Source organism: Lycium ferocissimum, chromosome 10, assembly GCF_029784015.1.
Source record: "Lycium ferocissimum isolate CSIRO_LF1 chromosome 10, AGI_CSIRO_Lferr_CH_V1, whole genome shotgun sequence".
Lineage (NCBI taxonomy): Eukaryota > Viridiplantae > Streptophyta > Magnoliopsida > Solanales > Solanaceae > Lycium > Lycium ferocissimum.
In genome coordinates this window covers 39139773-39159405 of record NC_081351.1, presented here as the reverse complement: position 1 = coordinate 39159405, position 19633 = coordinate 39139773, and the positions used below count along the sequence as shown (strand labels likewise).

Genomic DNA, 19633 nt, shown 5'->3' with positions numbered 1-19633 from the left:
CTTTTAGATTATGATCATTTTGTTTTATGCAATTTCATTACTTTTTTTTTTGTTGAATATTTTAGTACAATGTCATCTCTCATCTCACATTTTGTGTTATTTTCTTAATAAATATCTTAATTAGATAGTCATATCTTACTAGGACTAAAGAAATATTTGAAGTACAAGTTATATATTTTGTATGAAGACTTTACCGGAAAAAACCCGAAAACCCGAAAAACCCGAGCAACCCAAAAAAATCAAGAAAATCCAAGGTTGAAAAACCCGACTTTTGTTGGTTTGGTTTGATTTATAGATTTAAAAATCTGATACAATTGGTTTGGTTTGATCTTTAAAAAACCCGAACTAACCCGGTCCATGTACACCTCTATGGATAAGTAAAGTGAGGAAAGGCCAAGGTTTGTCTATATAGAATCAATGTTAAAGGGATTAAACATAAATGGAAACGAGGCATTGATTCAAAGAGTTGGCCACAAATTGCGCAATCTGATTGAAAATTTTGCTTGGACTGTGTCCATGTGAAGAGGAACTATACAGAAAATTATAAATTCTCTATAGCTGTGATTTAAGGTACGTGCAATTCTCTCTATAATTAATATCCGTTTGAGCACGATTATCAGAAGTCATAATTGAGTATTTTCTGGACTATAAACTTTAGTTTTATTGATTATATAAATAACCCTAAGTGATGAGTGTTAAGGAGATTATCGAATGTTGATTATTAAGACTTGGGGTGACGTTAATGATAATTTTAAACCCGTTAATTACTGAAATTGGGACGGTTGAAAATAGGTGGAGTCTAAATGACTAAACTAGTTAAGTTGAATGGCTCGAATCCATTTTTTTGCTAGATTATGCGATTGAGTGATGGACATTAAAGAGATTAGCAAAAGACATAAATTGACCCTTAAACTATCCCAAATGTCGATATTACACTTAAACTTTACTAGTGACCTATTATACATCTAATATATGAAAAAAAAATGATATTATTTACCCCTCCAGATACCCAAACACAAGTTTACTAAAAAGCGTGGTCGTCACTCGCCCTCCCGTGTTGCCACGTATTAAATGAAGTAATTAACGTCGACCCGATTCATTTCACCCAAACCCGATTCGTTTCACCCATCCATTTCATTTTACCCATATCCTAAAATTATACCCCGCCCGATTTACACCCAATTCACTTTTTCACCCACCCATAAAAAAACCCTACGTACCAATTGATCCATATGAAATCCTTCAACTTTTGACTAGATTCAACACGATCTGGTCAATATTTGTTAGATTTCCTTGTGTTTCTTGAGTTCATCTCTCTATTACACATATAATCAAAGTTAGGGCTGCTGATTTAAGTCTCAGTTAAGGGTCGCACTGGTGTTTTTGGTGATTTTCGTGAAGGTCGCATCTATTTCATGACTAGATAAACATCTTTTGCTAAAAGGTTAGCCTCTTATATCACTTTATTTTGTGTAAATCGACTACATCTAGGGTTTTTTTACACGTTTAGTTTTTTCTCGATTCTACTGTGTAAATCTTATGGTAAATGCTTGAATATGTTAAAAAAAGTAGTATTGTGTTTAAAAAAAAAAAAGGTGGTCTAATGTTATTTCTGTTTATTGCGACTAGAACTAGGGTTTTTTAGACATTTTTTCCCCCTTCAATTCTACTGTGTAGATGCTTAAATATGTTGTAATAAGTAGTTGTGTGTTCCAAAAAAGTGGTACCATGTTGTTGTTTATTTAGTCGTGTTCAAGAGTTTGACTTTACTTCTTAAATTGAAGTTTTTGTACAATTTTCAGGTTGTAAAATGTCTTTTGAACTGATTACTTTGAGATTTTACCATGGTGGACTTTTAAAGGGTAAGGGTAAAGAAACATATGTTGGGGGAGAAATTACTGATATTTTTGATATGGACATAGATAAATTTTCCTACTTTGAATTGATGGATTGTGTGAGAGATTTAAGCTATAACCTTGGGAGATGCAACCTTTATATTAGATTGCCTAAAAGCTTACCCGTGATACCAATAACATCAGATATGGATACAATGGAAATTGCAGCATGTTTGGAGCATCGGGATATTTTGGAAGCATTTGTATGCCACATGGTTGAAGAGCCTCAACTGGCCCGACTCTTATTAGAATATGTAACCCGTGTTGGGGGGGGGGGGCTGGGGGAGTGGTGTATCTTTTGAAAAAAGGACTGGTCAAGCAATAGGGGGTAGTAAGGGAACATCTCATGTGGGAGATGTGCAAAATGCAGCTTTTGATGAGGCTGTCCAAACTACTAATCCTCCCACTTCTTTTCTTATCCAAGAAAATACAACTCCACCTCTACAACCTATTACTCCTCCAACCCATTCCCCCATTATAAGTACTCTTACTACAGCCCCTAATGATCCAAGTCCTACCACTGTACTACCTACCACTGCTGAATTATCACAAAATAAAACTGGAATTAATAATGATGAGTCTAATAGGGATGATTTAGGATCAGATCTAGAAGGATTTAATCAAGAAGAAGGAGTAGAAGTTAGTGGGAGTGATATAGATAAGGAGCTAAGGGCTTTTAGAGAGGAAAAGAGAGATGGAAAGAAGAAAAGAAGAAAAAAGGGTGAAAGACCTCCTGTTCCTGAACATGTTAAGTTAGGAACAGGAAGAAAAGGGCCAGATGTGGGGGTTGATGAATCAGAAGGTGGTAATAGAGATAGTTTAGAAGACAAGTTGGCTAGAGATGAGCCATATTACCCTTCTGATAAAGCTGGTAGCTTTGAAACTGATCCAGATGACTAGACTGATGATGAAGAAGGAGTGGGTGAACAAAGAGAAAAGTAAAAAGAAGGAAGATAAAAATAGGAGTTGTGTTTAATAAAACTTACAAGAAGGGAAACGGTGTAATAATTTAAGTGGTTGATTTTTACGATTTACTAGTTTCGACTCTTTGGTTACTAAGTATGCAGTTGCTGAACATGTTGCTATTGAAAAGCATATTAATGAACCTTTAAGGGTAAGGGTTAGGTGTACAGAGGCCTGTCCTTGGCGTTTATTTACTAGTTTTGACTCTTGAGTTTACAATTTTGTGGTGCAGAACTACAATCCAATTCACAAATGTGACCCTACTAATAGAAACAAACTTTGCAACTCCAAATTTTTAGCCAGTCACTATAATGAGAGGATAAAGGAATAACCAAGCATTAGAATTTTTGAGTTTCAGCAGCTTATTGAAAAGGAGTTGGATCTTTATGTCGGGAGGACTATGTGTAGGAGAGCATGCAAGAAACAAGGTGATTTCAGAGATGATGGGTGACCATGTTAAGGAGTTTGGCAGAATTTTAGATTACAAAGATGAGTTGCTAACGTTTAATCCAGGTAGTAAATGTGTGGTGAGGCTTAGTGAAGAGACAATTAAAGGAAGAAAAAAGATTTGTAGGCTTCTACATATGCTTTGATGCAATGAAGAAGTCATACTTGGCAGGATATATGAAATGTATTGGTTTGGATGGTTGTTTTTTAAAGGGAATTTCAAAAGGTCATCTACTTGTTGTTGTTTGTAAAGATGGAAACAATCAAATGTTGCCACTTGCTTGGGCAGTAGTTGAGGTTGAAAATAAGCATAACTGAACATGGTTTATTAAAATCCTAAAGGAAGATCTCCAGCTGGGATATGGGACAGACATGGCAATTATAACAAATATGCAAAAGGTAATATTAAGTGTTAATTACATCATATTCATAATTTTTTCTTACTCTTTATTTTCTGTTTAATAACAACCAGTTTGTTATTATTCATAGGGCCTTGAAGGTGCCATAAAGGAGCAGCTGCCAAATGTTGAACATAGGATGTGTGCTAGGCATGTGTTAGCAAATTGGTCAAAAAAATACAAAGGTCTTGAGAGAAGAAACTATTTTTGGAGGTGTGCAACGTCAACATTTAAGGCTGAGTTGAGGGATAACCTTGACTACATGAAAATATTGGGAGAGGCTTGTCTTGGTAAGTTGATGTACTAAAATCCATCAAGATGGAGAAAGCTTTAATTCAAATTTACCACACAAGTTAATAGTGTAGATATTAACATGGCTGAGTGTTTTAACTCTTGAATATTGGCTGCAAGACACAAAAGTATAATTACAATGCTTGAAGAGATAAAGGTGAAAATGATGAAGAGAGTAGGACAAATGAGGGAGTTTTGTGACAATTGGATTTGTGATGTTTCTCCAATGGCAATGAAATTACTAGGAGACAACACAAAGAAGTCCATGAAATGTAGTATTGAGTGGAATTTTGATACAGGGTATGAGGTGTTTCATGTAGTGTATAGGCATATTGTGGATCTGCCTAGGCAAACTTGTACATGTAAAGCATGGATGTTGAAAGGCATACCATGTCCTCATACAATAGCAGCTCTTCACCATAAGAAGCTTAACCCAGTGGACTACATTTCTCATTGGTATAAAAGAGAAACATACATGAAGACATACAACTACTTCATTTAGCTAGTTCTGAATATGAAGATGTGGCCACAATCAACAAATCCTTCTATTATACCACCTGAAGTAAGGAAGTTGCCTAGTAGACCCAAGAATGTAAGGAAGAAAAAAGCTGTGGAAAACAAGAAAACAGGAAAACTATCCAAGAGGGGGTGTTGAGATGACATGCGTGCAAATGTCATACCAATGGTCACAACAAGAGGAGATGTTTTAGAGAGCCATATACACATACTACACATATTCCTACCCGCACCGCCCAAGTGTCCCAAATATTGCATCTTGCCCGTCCCACATCCTACGGTTACACATTAAGACTTCGTTCTCCCAAATTCAACTAGAGCTTATGAATCGTGTCAATAGCTCCAACTATATAGCGGAATTAGAAAGGGGTAGACCAAAGGGTCCAAAGAAGGTAAATCTACTTTATAATTCAATAATTGGTTATAAATTAATAGATTTTAATGCTTTCTTTTATTTTGTAGAATGTTGGCATTAGCAGGCCAAGTATGGTTGGAATGGGGTGCTGCACACACAAAGTGGACAAACTATCATTAATTTAAGTTGTTTATCATTCAACTATCATTTCTATTAAATTGAGCCTCTTACAAATAGCATTAACACACTCTCTATTCATTTGTGTAGCCTCAAATATCCTCGAGAACTTGTGTAATAAATGCAAGTCAAAGGTTTAGACCTGTTAAGTCTTCAGCAGTTGTAACTGGTGATCTTGGACATAAATCAACAAGTGGTGTGAAGTGGAAGGGAAAAGATGCTATGACCTCAAGGCAGCTTGAAGAAATGAGGGGGAAAAACATATCCAAACAATGGCCAAAGCTACACAATCGAGCCAAGGAAGTTCCACTACTCAAATATGACTGTGTTCTGTTGGTGTATTTTTGGTAGCTATGACTGCATTGTAAAAATTAACTAGCATTGTAAAAATTAACTAAATCAGTCGATAAGTACAAGTTTTTGGTTAGGGATTTATGAGTGATTTGTAGAAGGCTCGAGACCCGTACTTAGCCATCGTTTTTGGGACGATACCTTAATTTTACACCGGATCGCATTTAACACTATTTTTTGGCCGTAATGCCACCGCACTTAACACTATTTTTAGCATATATATATATGTATTTGCTCACGTGATGTTCATGTCCATCGCATTTAAGATTCCCATGTCCCATGTTATTTCTTTCGGTGCACACTCAATGTGCCGACGTATGTGACTGCATTTAACTAGCCTTAGTGTTTTGTATTGAATTGGCATATGTGATTAACTATCTTTTTGTGAATGGAATTGAATGGTTTTAGTAGTCAACATTTTGAACAGATTGGCATATGTGTATTGAATGGTGGTGTAGTGAATGGTTGTGGTGGTCTAACTTTGAACGGATTGGCAAATGTGTATTGAATGGTAGTGTAGTGAATTTCATCATCTAATTTATTTTTTATTTTCAATTGTTTTTTCAGTTTTATTAATAACATGTATTTTTGCAGATCCTTCCTAGTAACATTTTGAAATTTCTTCCAAACTCTGACCAAGAAGCTATTGTTCTTTATGACCATCATGTGTACTATATGAAATACAAAATTGGTGCATATACGCGCCTCTCTTAAGGTTAGAAACAATTTATCGATGCTAATAGATTGAGGAAAGGGAATGTGTTGTGTTCTCAAGCCTATCAAGCTGAGAACCGCATAGTCTTCATTGTTAAGATAAAAAGGGAGATCATAGTGATAGATTAGGTCTCCGTGTTTTCTTTTTAAATAATTTATGTATGAATATGTATGATCTACTTAGAAATTTATTTCCAAATTTCGTTACTTTCCACTTTCCGAATTTTGATACATACTTGGCAATACCAAACATTAAGGGTTCTAAAAACCAAACTAAACCAAACATTACCAATACCACCAACAAGTTCTAGCAAAAGACTTAACAAGTACACTAAGATCTTGGGGCAACTTCATATAATAACCTCTTAAGTACATGTTTTGAAATACAAACTTAAAACTAAAATGCCAATACACAACAAGGCAATCCAAAGTCTCCCTTTTCTTGGACTTGGCCAGCTTGCTCTTTCACTTCTTCTCCTTTTTCTTTCATCTTCTTAATTTGTTCTCCAAAACTATTCATTTCAATATGTTGTTCATATCAATTTTGCTTTCTACAGATTTTGTAGACATAGTAGGCTTGTCATCAACTTTTCCGGAAGCTTGAAATGATGCTTCAAGTTCACCAATTCTTCTCACTAGTTTAGGAATCACAAATTTGGATCTTGGATCAATTTCATCATCCTTCCAACGATAAAAATCACATGATCTAACACCCTACAATCAATCAGATATAGTTAAAAGGCATAAAACTTCCAACTAGAAAAGTTCAATTATTGATGAAAAATCACTTACACCATAGTATGGACAACTCCAATATCTTCTACCAGGGTTCCTTGTCATCAAAGGCAATAAAAACCCATGATTGCATAGCACTTGCTTATGATCATCTTCCTCCTTACAAATCTTAGACAAGCCAAATCTAGCCATTATGGAACCTTCATTACCCGAAATCCAAACAAACGAAGCTAGTCACACACAGAAAAAAAACAATGGAAAAAGAGAGGAACTAATAAAAAAAAATTGAAAAAAAACACACAGTAACAAATCGAAAAAAATAGTTCCTACATAGAACAAAAAAGATATATGTAAAATAAGAAACTTTACAATGGAAAACAAAAGGGAAAAGGAGAGGAACTAAAAAAAAATGGAAGATAAAGTTGGATTTAATTACCTTTGCTTCAAAAATCTGACTTGAGTTCGAATTGGGGCTGATTTAACTAATTTGGGAGACAAAAATTAGGGTTCTTATGTTGATGGATCGCGTATGGGATAACGGGAATATGACCGTTTTAGTTATAGGGATTTTAATTGATTTTTCTTTTTTTTTTTTAGTTCAATGCGTAATAAATAACTGTTCACGCACACAAAAAGGTCGGCACACACGCGCTTGGATTTGGGTGTCTGGAGGGGTAAATAATAGCACTTTTTCATATATTAGGTATGTAATAAGTCACTAGTAAAGTTTAAGTGTGATATCGACATTTGGGATATAATTTAAGGATCAATTTATGTCTTTTGCCAAGAGATTATTGAGTATTAGTAGCCCTTTGGAACTATACAATGCTTGTTTAAATGACATCTAAAGAGGTGGGTTAACTAATCTTTGAGAAGCTTAAGCAAAGATTTTACTTTGGCATTATGAAGAGATTATATTACTGCAAATATGTGTTGCCTTTACTGTTGCAACGTGATGGAGAAAAGAGAACCAAAAGAGATTAATTACTTTGACTTTATAGGTGAATTCATGGAGCCAAATAATTGGCTTTTGGGCTACAAAACCAAAATAAGAGTCTTAATTGATTATTGTAGAAAAACCTTTACTTGGCTATTTCTCATCCTTCGTAATGGAATGCTATTAACAGTCCCTATAATTTTGGATCTCTGTGGCAACGCGAATGGAACAATATGGAAGTTGAGATCACGTGAGGTGCAAACCAGAAATCACCATTTTGTTTCTGATAAGGTTATGAGTTGCGTAACACTCGGAAAAATTGAAGAAGTGAATTCGAGATAAAGCATTGAGGTAAGTTAAGACTTACTTTTCTAATAGGAAATTGTAGTAGAACTTATGTACTCTATGTGTTCGATAGAATGCCCTAGGAAGAATTCTTGTCATTAAGTACTCAGTTCACTCCATCCTTATTCAGTATGACTTCATATGAAAATATAACAATATTATATGCTTATTGTATCACAACTTGTTACATGTCTTTATTTGTGATACTTGCGTTCAGTTCAGCATTCATTTCATGCATTAATGTGATCACATTCAGTTTGGGAGAAGTGGCCAACCTACCCTTGTGTGAGTGCCATGAAGGCGTGGTTAGATACCACAAGCTCGCAGGTGCCAATTGTTTGTTGGGGAGATATGCCGACACTCTCCCGTGCGTTTGCCAGATCCTCACGTACGTAAAGCCACTATGTGAAAAAATATTTTTACTCGAAAGTTATTTCTATTTTTAAAATAGCTCAGTTATCAGTTTTTAGCTTACAATCTCAAGTATCAGCTTATGTTAGTTTTCGAACTTTATATAATTTACATGCTTTCTTGTGAAATACATTTTTCCTTGTTTATTATGCTCTTATCCCATAAAGTCCAGATCCACCTTTTATTAGGAGGTAGTCTATGAGACTTACTGGGCACCCTTAGAGATACTTAGCCCATTTGGGCCTGCCACGTCATGTGGCAGGTGTTGAGTATGCAGGTGACGAATCAGTGGCTAGAGGCAGATGTTCTAGATTCAGTTAGCAGGCTTCGTTGATCCATTCTAGCGGTAGCAAATCCTTCTCAATCTTTTACCTGTTTTAGACGTTTCAAATTATTACCGGGGAAGGCCCCCTTGACTATGTATTATACTAGATACCGGTTTTTTAGAGACTGTCAGTGGGTTACGTTATAGATAAAATTTTAATTGAGTTTATTATTTAGTTTTCAAACATCATTAAATAAATAGTTTGTTGGCTTTTTCATTAAGGCTGAGTTCATATGTGACTTTCAGTTAGATAGAATAGGGTTCGCTCAACGGGTAGAAAGGGTTGGGTGCCAATCACGTCCCACCATAGTTTGGGGGTGTGACATATGCTAAGAATGATTGAGAAAATATTGCAGGTTTAACAAAAAAAAAAAAAAAAAAAAAAAAAAAAAAAAAAAAGCAAATATAGCACAAGAGAGGAACAAGACAGAATAAGAAGTATTGTATCAATAAAATATTTTCCTTCAACTTGGCTTAGAGGCACGTGAAGATGTTTCTTGAATATAGTTGGAGTCTCTCCCACGAACAAACGGAAGAACAAATGACAACTCTATCTTCGGGATTCAACTAAGCCACACAACAAGTAGCATTCAAGAACGTTGTTCTTCTATTCTTGAATATGTGATTTCACCTTATGATAAGTGTCTCAAATATTTTCAAGGGAAAGTGTTTTTGGATTGCTTGCATTTTTTAAATAAAAGAAGCTCTATTTATAGGATAAAAGAGTACATAAGATAAGAGTTTTAATTGAATAAAATTTATTAATAGGTTCATGAATTTTGTAAGAAAAGTGTTTCTTCCAAAAGAACCTAAAACGTATAAGCTTAATGAAGTGAAACTTATGAATTCACATTCATTCAATTTGAAAACAAAACTCTTATCAAATGTATGTTTCAAAATTAATTGAAACATATGTTCCAACAAATAAAACATGAATGACACACTTTCAATTGGACTTCCAAGTTTATAGCAAAATGGAAAAATCTCTCATATACATGAAAACGATAATGAGGTCACGTACTGATGATCCACGATTTTCCTTACCACATTTCATTAATCAATTGCCGGAAAAAATCGAAGACGTAACAAAGGATAAAAAAAAATCTTTATGGGGCTTATCGTAGTTGCTATCCCAAAATTCTGGCTCCCAAGTCCTTTGTTTTTTTATCGTACAAATGAAGCTATACTCAGTATTTGTAGATCTATGAAGACAGTTTCCTACAGTAATTAATTGTTGTTAAAACAAAGTGTAGAAGCTAATAAGCTATAGTCTCTGTTTTTACTCAGCGACCATGACGACCAAACAAATGCCTCAACAGATACACATATATCAAACATTGATCGAACATGATGAGTTTTGTGCCTCATAAATTAGCAAGGGAAAGGTCATACCAGCTTCAAAAGCAAAGAGTATCGAACTCTGCAAAGCTTATACAATTAGAACTGGAATTAGAAGTAAGAACATCTAACTTATAAAAAAATATTGCTAATTATATTACATAGTATAAAAATTAGTAATAGAACTGATACTCTTGATTCACTGGTCCAATAAATCAACAATAGCAGTAACTAATTATTCTTTGATATAATCCTTTCACATGATATGCACAATGTCTTCACATCTCGCATGGGTCAGGTTCTAAATTTTTAAAAAAAAAAAAAATTGAAATAATAAAGTTGGTTTAAGAATCCAACCTTTTAGGTGAATTTAGGATTTGAAATCAAGATCTCGAAATGAAGTTGAAGTTTTGTTCAAATGTCATAAACAAAAACTAATTTCAAATAAGACTTTAAATTTGAGGGAGAAACGCCTACTAAGACATACTCATAATATATACTACAAATTTATAACTTTAGCCACCACAAAATTAACTTCAGATTGGGGTGTTCATGGGTCGGTTTTTGGTTAGAACCAAAACAAATCAATTTAGTCGATTTTATAATTATTAAAACCAAACCAAACCAAACATAATACATATCCATCGGTTTGCTTGTTGTCGGTTAAAATTCGATTTGCATCGGTTTTTAAGAAACTTAATGGTGTATCTCTCTTCCATTTTTTCTCCCCTACGACTAGGAAAGACTTTTTCATTCCTTTTCAACTTATTATCAGTTATTAGCCTTTTATTGTGGGAGCTATACTTTTCTTGGATTATAGAGAAAATGTCTTAAGATCTATAAGCTTTAATCAAGTGAATAAAGTTTATAAGTACAACTTTATTTAGGTAAATCTCATAGTTGTTTCTTTGAATAAATGAGTTTGGATTTATGAATTTTTTTTAGGAAATGGGCTTAAGGTGTAAAGAGGCTAATAGAAAAAAAAAATGATGAAAAAATAAACAAAGTACTTAAAATTATCTATCAAGATTAATATATTGTTATTTAATTTATGATTTTCTGTTCTACTATTATCATCATATACTCTAGAAATTGCATGAACTTTTTTTATTAGACCAGGACATATATATTTGATTAATGCCGGTATAAGATCCATCACAGTTAATTTTCTTTCAATTCTTCTTTCATTGATCCATTTAATTTTAATTTTATTTATCTAACATTTTGTATTTTAATAAAACAATGATATATATAGACCAAAAAAAGCAGAAAAAACGAAATATTCTAACAAATTAGAGAAAGTAACATCATTTGTCACACTTCTAAATTTAGACACATAACTAGCATAACTTCTAAAACTCTTCAAATATAGCACATCTTATTACTTTGATGGTATATTTACGTGCAATCACTTATCCCACTAAACTAGGGATTCACATTAAAATTTATTTATCCACTAAATGATGGATTACAGTTATTCTCATATTATTTATCTTTATCACCCCATTATTTTTAATTCTCCCTCTTCTTAAGGATATAAAAATGTGGTACTAATAAAGTCTCGAAAAGATGTTAAAACATAGAAAAGTCTAATTATTGTTATATTTCTCTTATAGATTTATTAAAATATATTCCTGGTATAAATTTGTTATATCGAAAGTAATTTTAATTAATTTTTTTTTACATACAAATTTATATATGTAATGTATACATGGTATTATATCTAAAATATACCATGTATTTTGATGGTATAAATTTTTTATATCTAAAATATACCACATATTTTATGGTTAAATATAGTATATGACAAATTCAAAATATTGTTATATTTCTAGTACAAATTTATGGATATGAAGGTTACAATTTTATACTCATGGAATAAATTTGTTATATCAATAGCACTTTTGGTGATTCTTTTTAATTAAATAAAATATTTATTTATAGTATATGTATCATATAAGTTTTTTTTTATATCTAGAGCATGTCACATATAATTAGCAAAAGTTGGTTTACCAAAATGGAGAGGAAGGAGTCGTGAGATCAGGAGGTATCTTTTGAGCAAGAAAATAGGAAGAAATCAGTTGGTTTGTTACTGCTCGTGTAGCCGTATACTTTTAACGTAGTGTAATTTGATATGGTATATAACTCCAACTGCTGTTGAATGTTAACTAAATAGTTCTGCTAACATTTTGTAAATACTTTTATATTTTTGTATAGTTGTGTTTTTCCCCCTCTAAATTATGTATCTAGTGATGACATACCATCATATATCTCACCTTAAGAAAAATAACAAAAATGCTTTAAAATTCCTCATGCAGCATACTATTTTTATCATTGATATCACTTACTAGTAATTATAAAAATTGTGTATATTATTTGGTCGGTTTGGTTCGATTTTTTCTTCGGTTTGTTTTTAATAAAATCAAACCAAATAAAATATTGTCGGTTTTTTAAAATTCAAACCAAAACCGAACAACTATCCATTTGGTTTGATTTGCGGTTTGGATCGGTTTTTGACCAAACCGTGAACACACCTAATTCAGACAAATGCGATTGAAGTTTCAAAAAACTCGTGTCTAGAGTTCAATAGTAAATTTCCGACATTTTTGTGTAAAGTTTGACTTGCCAAGGCCAAACTTCGACAAATCATGCTTGAAATTTGGTTAGTCAAGGCCAAACTGGCAAGTCAAACTTCAAATAGACATATTCAATTTTTAAACTGGAATTGCCCATCTTCATTCCTTCTAATATTTTTAAACTTTTCCAACAACACCTATTGATCTATATTCAATTTTCCTATTCAAACTTCAAGATCATTTTTTCAAACTTGGAGCAACTGCGATATTAATAACATTCGTTCCAAAATTTCCTAGAGCCAACACTTATGCATGCAAAATCGAAATTTCAGACGTTCCGCACTTCAGAATAAGTATTCTATCCTCAGAAAAATCTTGATCATTTCTTCAAAAGCATCCAACCCTATTATTCCATTGCTATAGCCTATATACAACATACAAATATATACACACAAATTTCTAGACCTTTGCCAAGTTTACTCGAAAATATGTAATTCAAATAGTAAATAGCTAAATCCCCCTAAGCAAAATTATGACAACATTTCCCATTTATATATCGGGCATTACCATTTGAGCATCAAAGATAATCTAGTTAAAGTACATCTCAATTGTCTTCACAGATCATTTAGGTAGGTTCACGAGGATGTGCAGCCCAGAGTGAACTCACAGCACGAAGACGTTGAAGATACTCCCCGAAAGCAAGTAAGCCCCTAGCTGCTTGACGCGTTGTCAAAATAATAGACATTTGTTGTAGTGTTTGTTTTCGAAGGTGATCCGCCTGTTTACAAATCAAAGCAACAACATATCTTATCATTCAAGAAAGTCTCAACATGTGTATAGGATCATTGTTGAGACAGTTCTTTTTATAATTTTGTAATGACCTTATATATAAGCATGTCTGGCGCACGTATACTAGATACACCATGTATCTTTGATACAGTCAGACCTCTCTATAACAACATTTCACTATAACGACCAAGTTTTCTTTGAAACCGATTTTCATGTTATGTTATATTACATGTTCTATATAACATCATCTCGATATAACAGCCAAAAAATATTGGAATGAGCGACGCCATTATAGCGAGGTTTGACAGATTAATGTTTCAAAATTTCAGCCGATTTCTAGTAGTAATTGAAGGACCATGTGAAGAATCTATACTTAAGGTATACTTGTTGGATGTATGCATCAGTTTCTTTTAGAATTATATTCTTTCAGAATTATAATCATCTTTAAACTTGATTTTCGATGATACTGCATGACCATGGAGCGTTGAGATACAGAATGGAAATGATAGTAGGGTGAAAGACAATGAAAGTGAGACAAACCTGGTTAACAAAGCTCTCCAATGCTTCTAAATTTTCCATAGAAGAAACCATTTGGGAAGTGTAACTTCCAGCTCCTGTGGTCATATTTAGGATGCTGTGCGCCAGAGTCTGCTGAAGTTTATCCATTCCCTGTGTGAGAGCATCTTCTGCTTGCTGGCAACAGTGTCGCAGATTACAGACTTTAATAATTTGTTGATCGGTCAAGGGCTCGAGATGTGGCATCACCACCTGTTTAAAGTTGCAATACAATTAGAAATCTTGTGTTTATGCTCATGCAGGTAGATCATTATAGTTCTTAGTCTAGAAGCATGTAAGTTTGGATGACAATATTCAATGCTTTCCAGTTGGTGATGAATGAAGTAAAATAAACTGTATGGTGTTGATATTCATGATCATTACTAGTACAAACAAAGTAACTTTAAGTTTACTTGAGATCATAGTTGGATGCTATAATGATTCAATTAAAGATCCTAAAATGAGCATTGTTTATCATGTCGCATGGATGCAACATTGAATGGAAGTTGCCACTGACAATCAGATGAGGAAATAAACAATATAAGCCATTCGACTAGATTTAGATGCAAAATGATCTATGCATAAGATAGGATTTGAGCCTAGTTCAGGAAATTTATATATGAATGAGAAACATATAAGCAAGTGGTGGTAAAATAGCCTTCACAAGGAAGTAGTGAAAATGCACCAGGGACTACATTTATGAGTTCTGAAGGCTTGAATCCTCCAATCCAGAGGAAAAATCGCTCAACGGGAGTTCTCCACATCCCAGACATTAAGTAAAAAACGTCAGCCTTGGCGCCATCAGCTTTCATGCGGAAGAGATTGAAATAGTGGCTTAATACATTTTCTACCAGCAACTGAAGCTCCATATCGCTTACAGGAGACTGCAACATACTCCGCAATTCTGCATTCTTTTTTTGTTGCTCTTCAACCCAGTGGCTGTATTCCATCTCGAATGCAGCTATTCCTGCATAGGCAGCATTACTTTAGGAAAAAAATCGAGAGAATACAAGCTTTTTTTGCAGTCTATACTTTATATAGCATTGATCAGTCAAACTAAATGGGCTAGTATTCTACTCTGGTAGCATGAAATATTAGCTAATGAAATGCCAATGATTTCAGGACATTTGGGACATGCTCGTCTTGTTAGCAAGAGGACAATATGAAACACAACCTAATGAAACACTATAAGAAGTCTATACTTCTACTTAACACAAAGCGTGTGTCTCCTTTAGAAGGATGGCAAAAGTATTCTTTCAGATTTTAGTGGAACAATGTAAAAATATGCATAGCCTTTCTCATTTGAAAACATTGAGATCTGTTAAAGAACAGCTTCCTGCAAAGGCACATAAATGTTCAAGAAAGAACTTAAACTCTGCACCTATAAACTATTCTTATGTTATCATAAGCATCAATTAAGCTTAGAGATCAATATAAACAATGGGCAATGAGAAAAGAAAACATGAATTTTTCCATAGTTTCAACTGCAAATTGGTACATCAGTCAACACGAAGTCAGTAGTTAAGCTAGTGATGCAAAGATAAAATGAAAAGTAAACTATCGAGTGACAACTCCTTATGCACACACCTGGATTAATTTTTCCTAATTGCCCCATAGTGCTATTTGAACCTAACATGTATAGCCCCTGCAATAAGCCGTTTTGCAATGTCAAAAGCCATGATGGAATCCAAAATCAGCTCACAGATACATATACTTGTTAGTAAGAAACGCGTCCCTGACCTGCTGTCTAGCTTTCTCAAGCTCCAATTCAAGTTGGGCCAGCTTCAAACGGCTTGTTTCTAGCTGCTGAACATAAGCCTGTGAAGAAAGGAATCAAGAGGAATTTTATGACTAAAATTTCTTAAACATCTACGCAAGGAATTTTATGACTAATATTTCCTAAACAACTACATCTGCAATGAATTTTATGAGTAAAACTGCCTTTACCTTTTTCCGCATACGGCTTTTACGGGCAGCTTCACGATTTTGCGCTAAACGTCGTTGTACCTTGTCTGAAGTACTCCTTGGTGCTTGATTATCCCCAGAGCCAGAGGGTATATGTTGTTCACTGGATGTATACCCCGACTACAATAACCACAGCTAGGTATCAGCCTGACAACTATAGTAACTTGAATTTTATTAGTCAGAATAAGGACATATGTTGTTTTTACCTTGTCATCTGGCCTGTCGTTTGGCTCTGAAACCATACATGCATCAGCGCTAGGCATAATGTCACCACTAAACGCGTCTTCCCACATACTCATCTGATGAAACGGTTCATATATGCCCATTCTTCTTGTGGGGGCAAATTGAGTTGTTGGAGAAGTCATGTTCATGGCCTGAATTCAACAACAGAAAAATAATTACATAAATTAGATGTAGCTGCAGAAAAGCCATGCCTAGAAAGCTAAGTCAAAGTATCATATGAGGAAAAACAAACAGCTATACATAATGAGATCCAGAAGATACACGAGGGCAATTTGAAATTACATTAAGCAAAAGTGGCTGCTGAGGCCAGAAGACTTAAAGACATAAACGTGCAGCAACTCTAGCGATGAAATCTTCCATGTGCTTGAAAGGACAAGGTTTCTAATATGAATCTATGACATGTTAATAAACTGAATTTCTGCCTAAAATGAATCTAATTTTCATCCACTACTTAGGATAATGTTATTGCATAAACAAAATTGACAATTTAAGGTAGGTTGAAGAATAACATTGGCAGTTTTAGCAGGAAAAAAATAGAAAGGAGCACTTATCATTTGTTTATCCATTCATCAAAGCCAAATCTTTTAAAGTTGCAGACTAATCTCAATGTTCAGTGGGCTAATTAAGTGTTCATGACTTGTAAAGCATATGACTTTAACTACATATAGACCTTTTTATCTAAGGAAAGGGAAACTGCGGAAGAAAAGAAACGATGGGTTCCTATAAGGAAATCGAGCAAAAGAGATAAAGGGGAACGGAGAAATCAACAGAACTGTTAAAATGATGGATAAATTGAATTAGCATATGCATATGAATACTGAGGAAAATTCTTCCTGCACATAGACACACAAGCGCAATATGGCGATTTACTTAGACTTTAGCCTCATTTTTTCTTTTTTTTTCCTTTTGAACTTTCAGCTGTTCCAGGATTGCCAACTATTGCATATACAAAACGGTGAATGTATCTTATGGCAAATGGTCCTTTTCAACTTTAAGCTAAGTAAACATTGTGGTAAACTATTCTATTACTCATCCATATTCTAAGCCAAAAATGAAAATTTTGATCTGCCTGAAAGCACAGGAAAACTGGACTTACAGAGTGGATTATCAATGTTATCACAGTTTATAATAGAGTGTAAACATAAAAAATTTAGAAGAGCTTATTCTTGACTCAATCTTTGACAATTAGTAACCATGGCCTCGATTCACCGAAATAACTGCATGTAATCAGCGAATACAAAGAAAAAAGTGTTACTATGACCTTAGCAACACATGTAATCACAGTTGTAACTTTGCAATTTCTCATAAACATTACATGACCATGTTACATTAATTGTTTTCCAAGATGTTGATTTTTTTTTTTTTTAAAGTAAAACAAGAAATTGTGCAAGAACAGAACAGTGGGAATATATTTAATTAAGATACGAACCTGTTCATCAGTAGTGTGAAGACACTCCTCTTGCAAAGAAACCTTAATTAATTCAAACTAAAAGACTAAAGAGAATCAAAAACCCCTCCATGGATATTAGGAGAAAGAAAGAAAGAAAGTGTATTTAGAGGCAAATTTAAATCCCAGTTGGATAAAGGCAGGAGATGCAAATGACAAAAGAAATACAACTAGTTTTAAAAGTACTAAAGAAGACTGCTTGCTGTCAACTGTTGTTGATGCCTTTTATATCATTACAAAAATGTACACACAAAAAATATAGAAAAAAACACACACACTCACATACTTATATACTCATGAATGTAGATTTTATTGTATAGTATGCAGAGCTTTGGGAATGCGAAACAACTTGATTCGAATACTCTGCATCACCAATAACACTGGTGACACCTTTTCTTTTCTTTTTTATTTAATCATTCGGTGTTCGAAACTCACTTCCGGATTAATAAACCCGTGCCGAGTAGCCTCATCAAGAAGACTAATGCACTCTTGACCAAAAGTATTTAATTTTCAACAACGACGGACCTAATATTTTTAAGCCGTGAGTAGTCAATTGAGTTCCATCTCAAAATGTTACTTTGAAAGTGGGCACTCAGTCAATATCTTTGTATATTAGTAATTTTTTAATATAAAAGTGTAATATTTGGGTAAAACATAACAAGTGCTTGAGCACTCTATAGCTACAATGTAGGTTCGTCATTGATTTTCAAAGCTTGAATTCGAGATTATTGATCGGAAGTGTAAGAATTCCAATTAACACCAATATCCTCGATGATGGCAACACCTACTTCAATGGGATGTATATCCTCGATGATGGCAACACCTATTTCAATGGGCCATCCCCATGACTCACTTAGCTTAATGCCATGTTCTTTTTATCTTTAAGTGATTTTTAATGTAAAAGGGAGAAATAACATTTGGCTTATTGACAACCTCCTAGCCTTTTTCAAATTGGAAAGTACACTATTTAGGCAATTGGTGGCATGGCACTATTTATCTTTAAACATTTAATTTTAACCTTAAATAATTCTGTACAAAAGGCAATTGACACTCTATTGGAAAATTATATATATTGGGTTGATAAGTTATTTTCCTATCTCTATGTATTATATGTTGAATTTCGTAGATTTTGGATCCTTAAATGAAAAGCCTGACTCCCCTACCAAGTGTTAGGTGTTATCATTAGCGTATATATGGATATGGTAAATACAATACTCATATGCAGTTCCACATAGATTCCTAGAATTCTCACTACTATTATAAATTTTGATTGGTATGGATACAACGATTATTTTTACCGAAAATTCTATAGTAATATGAAATCTTGATTACTTTTATTTAACTTTATTGACATGTTAAATCTCAACTCGTGTAGACTGACACTTGTTTTTGCACATACGTGGATATCAACTTTACGTGACAATATTTGAGACGTTAATTTTATGTGGTCATTTCACTTAATTACTTTTGTTTTAATATTAATAAAGTTGCTACTTGCTAGGTAATTGGCCAGCATGTTCGTTAATTGTATCATACCTAACCCAAAATCGTGTACATATCCAATAAAATAGCTAAAGAAAATCAGATGATGAGGCAAAAGATTAAGGATTAAAAATTTCTTGTGCAGCATAATAAAGGTGTAAGTCGTGTAACTAACTTTGTCACCTTTAATTAAAAGAAGAAAAAGTAAGGGCAAAAAAGAAATTAATCGAATATCTTTCCGCATAATAACATGTCAAATGTTAATAATAAAAAAAGTTATCTCTGACATTCTGTTACTAAGATTACAATATAGGAGGGAAAAAATGGCGATCTATTCAGGACAATTGCTATATTAATGTTATTGGATTAGCCGATTTG

The 19633-nt window shown here is 33.7% G+C and overlaps 1 protein-coding gene across 2 annotated transcripts; it reads right to left on the bottom strand.

Annotated features, from left to right (window-relative positions):
• Window positions 1-13122: 13122 nt before the first annotated feature.
• LOC132033792 (transcription factor TGA4-like) lies at window positions 13123-17787 on the bottom strand. Of its 2 annotated transcripts, none has more exons than XM_059423882.1 (8): window positions 17756-17787; window positions 16290-16457; window positions 16066-16203; window positions 15859-15936; window positions 15706-15763; window positions 14814-15085; window positions 14104-14331; window positions 13123-13552 (listed from the first exon to the last, which is right to left on the bottom strand). In XM_059423882.1, exons 2-8 carry the CDS (start codon window positions 16452-16454, stop codon window positions 13400-13402), a joined length of 1092 nt encoding a protein of 363 aa, XP_059279865.1. In that variant the 5' UTR covers window positions 16455-16457; window positions 17756-17787; the 3' UTR covers window positions 13123-13399. The 2 variants fall into 2 exon arrangements, with proteins under 2 accessions (XP_059279865.1, XP_059279864.1); XM_059423881.1 differs by lacking the exon at window positions 17756-17787 and adding an exon at window positions 16609-16630.
• Between the last annotated feature and the right edge of the window lie 1846 nt (window positions 17788-19633).